This window comes from Scatophagus argus, chromosome 4 (genome assembly GCF_020382885.2).
Source record: "Scatophagus argus isolate fScaArg1 chromosome 4, fScaArg1.pri, whole genome shotgun sequence".
NCBI classification, from domain to species: domain Eukaryota; kingdom Metazoa; phylum Chordata; class Actinopteri; family Scatophagidae; genus Scatophagus; species Scatophagus argus.
In genome coordinates, this window is record NC_058496.1 from 22,187,968 (window position 1) to 22,190,345 (window position 2,378).

A 2,378-nucleotide genomic window follows, 5' to 3' on the forward strand; every position below is an offset into this window, starting at 1 on the left:
GAATTATGAACTTTCTCTCAGTGTATTTGGTTTAAGTCACACTCCATGGTTTTGTTACAAATAACTCTTGAAGCTTATCACGATTTATAGCTCGGTGCTGAGAGAGAGTTTGATGATTTGGAAGGGTTACTGCCCTGTTTTCACTTATCTGTGAATGTCTTCGCTCTGTATGTGTCAGTCCAGCTTTAGGAAGGAAGTTGTAGTACATACGGGTTTTTTTGTTTGTTTTTCTTTTTTTTTGCATCATCTACATGACACATCCATCCTCCATCTGCAGGTCATAATGAAACAGGAGGTCATTCAAAAAGACACTCATTTCACTTCATCATGTGTCTGACATCTGATGTGTGTATTCTGAAAAAAAAAAAACTTTCCAGCAGAGTAACTCTAACATGTGACTGGGCACATAGTGTATTTTGCTGTGTTTACAGTCAACTGTAACCTTACAGGTCCTCTGAATGACTCTGAAATATCATGTGAATATCATGTGAAGGTGATATCGTTTCAACCATGTGCGCAACATAAACCGTATTGTCATAGTGTCATGATTAAACGATACATGTTCACAATATGCATTATACTAAGAATAATCTTTTTCTCACTGGAATAAACGCACTTTTAAATCACATTCCTTCGTGCGATTTGTTCACAGCTTTGTTAAATGTAATTAGTCTTCCATACCCTGATGATTCAGCTTCTCACCACTGCCGGTTTGCTCCGCAATCAAAGCCGAGGCTACAAACGAAGAAATGTGCACATTTTATGTTATTTCCCACTTGTGCAATAAAATGCGTTGGCTGAACCTCAGGGAGTGGCCTGTTATATATGGGCGTTTCTAAAAGCACAACCTGAACAAGATATAAATCGAGTTCTCCGCTGTGGTAGCGATATCTGACTTTCTGACAGCTACTACACACTTAAGTTTAAGAGAAAGTCTCTCAGATCTCAAAGAAAATGTACTCACGCTCAGACAGCATGACTCTGACTGTTCAGCAGGAGAGATTCGCCTTCCCCAGGGTGGCGACCCGCAGCACGGAGCCCGAGGTCTTCACCTTCGAGCGGATGCCGGCTCAAGCCACCGCTATGCGCTCCTACGTGCCCATCCGGCCGAAGAAGCGCTGCACTCGGGTTATGTACCCCGCTAAAGTCCGCATGCACCTTCCACCACCGGAGAAGAGCCAGGCCAAGCGCTGGCTGGTCATCCTGTGCCTGGTGGTGCTGTGGCAGATCTACACCGAGGAGCCCTGCGCAGAGACGCCGCTGGGCAGCGCAGACAGTCCGATCAGCGACTATCAAGGTTTCCCCTTCCAGTCTGCGGAGGAGCAAGCGAGACAGCTCAAAGAGCTCACTCCCAGCACCGAGCCGCTGACGGGCTCACCAACCAGCTGTGAGGACGACAGTTCCACGGAACAGGTCATCCCGAACACCACCTGCACCCAGCCCGTCGAGGAGGCAGAGACCAGCCGGCATTTCGAGCAGAGCGCTGGGAAGAGCTACATGGTGGCTCTGCTGGTCTATCACAGACTGGGCAGCGACAACTAAAAGACTCTCAGAACTGGTTTAACTATCTGTCCGAGTTTCTGGGATTGAAAACCGGCCGAATAGGAATTGATCCTGAGTAGCCTCTGGAGAGCAGCGGTGCGCCCAGCGCGGCGCAGGCGAGAGGAAGCTCCGTGCGTCGGCATCTCCCTGCCAGCAGTCCCCCTGAGAACGGAGGAGGACGCAGTCTGGAATGTGACACTTGAAAGAAAGAAAGAAAGAAAGAAAGAACTGTGAACACTTACAACAAACTGAACATACTTGAACTGAAAACTTGAATTGAACTGTGTGACTCTCAGTATATTCACATAGACTGTAACTGCACTAACAGGCCTGCGGGCAAACTGGCTGTTTTACAAGTTGAATTATGTTACTGTCACTACTGTAGGCCAACCGAAACACTTTCTGTTGTTTAAATGTCTTATTTAGTTATTTATTCTATTATTTGCTATTTATTGATTCATAATTTTAATTAAAAAAATGTCTAAAACTTCAAAGTTTTTTTTCCTGCCTCTTCATTTAAGTGCATAAGTGTGTTTGATTGTTTTCTCACTATTTAATAGATATTGTATTTATCAGATCGTTCTTGCAGACTGTATTAGGTCATAGTCAAGGCATATGCGTTATTTACAGACTTTAACTCCATTCTCAGAATATGGGACTATAGCACTACAACTGCACATTACATTAAAAACATTTTAACTAAAAGATGTCAGTCAGTCTTGTTTTAAGACTGATATGCAACACTTTAAAAGATCATTTTTTAGCCTAAGGGAACAATTTTCCAATTTCTCTAAGGCTAAATGTTTTTTTGGAATATTAATCTTTGCCAAAAGTGT

The 2,378-nt window shown here is 43.8% G+C and overlaps 1 protein-coding gene across 1 annotated transcript; it reads left to right on the plus strand.

Moving 5' to 3' along the window:
* Positions 1 to 875: 875 nt before the first annotated feature.
* Positions 876 to 2,031, plus strand: ier3 (immediate early response 3). The gene has a single exon (XM_046385792.1). The coding sequence runs from the start codon at positions 955 to 957 to the stop codon at positions 1,540 to 1,542; it is 588 nt and encodes a 195-aa protein (XP_046241748.1). The 5' UTR covers positions 876 to 954; the 3' UTR covers positions 1,543 to 2,031.
* The last annotated feature ends 347 nt before the right edge of the window (positions 2,032 to 2,378 follow it).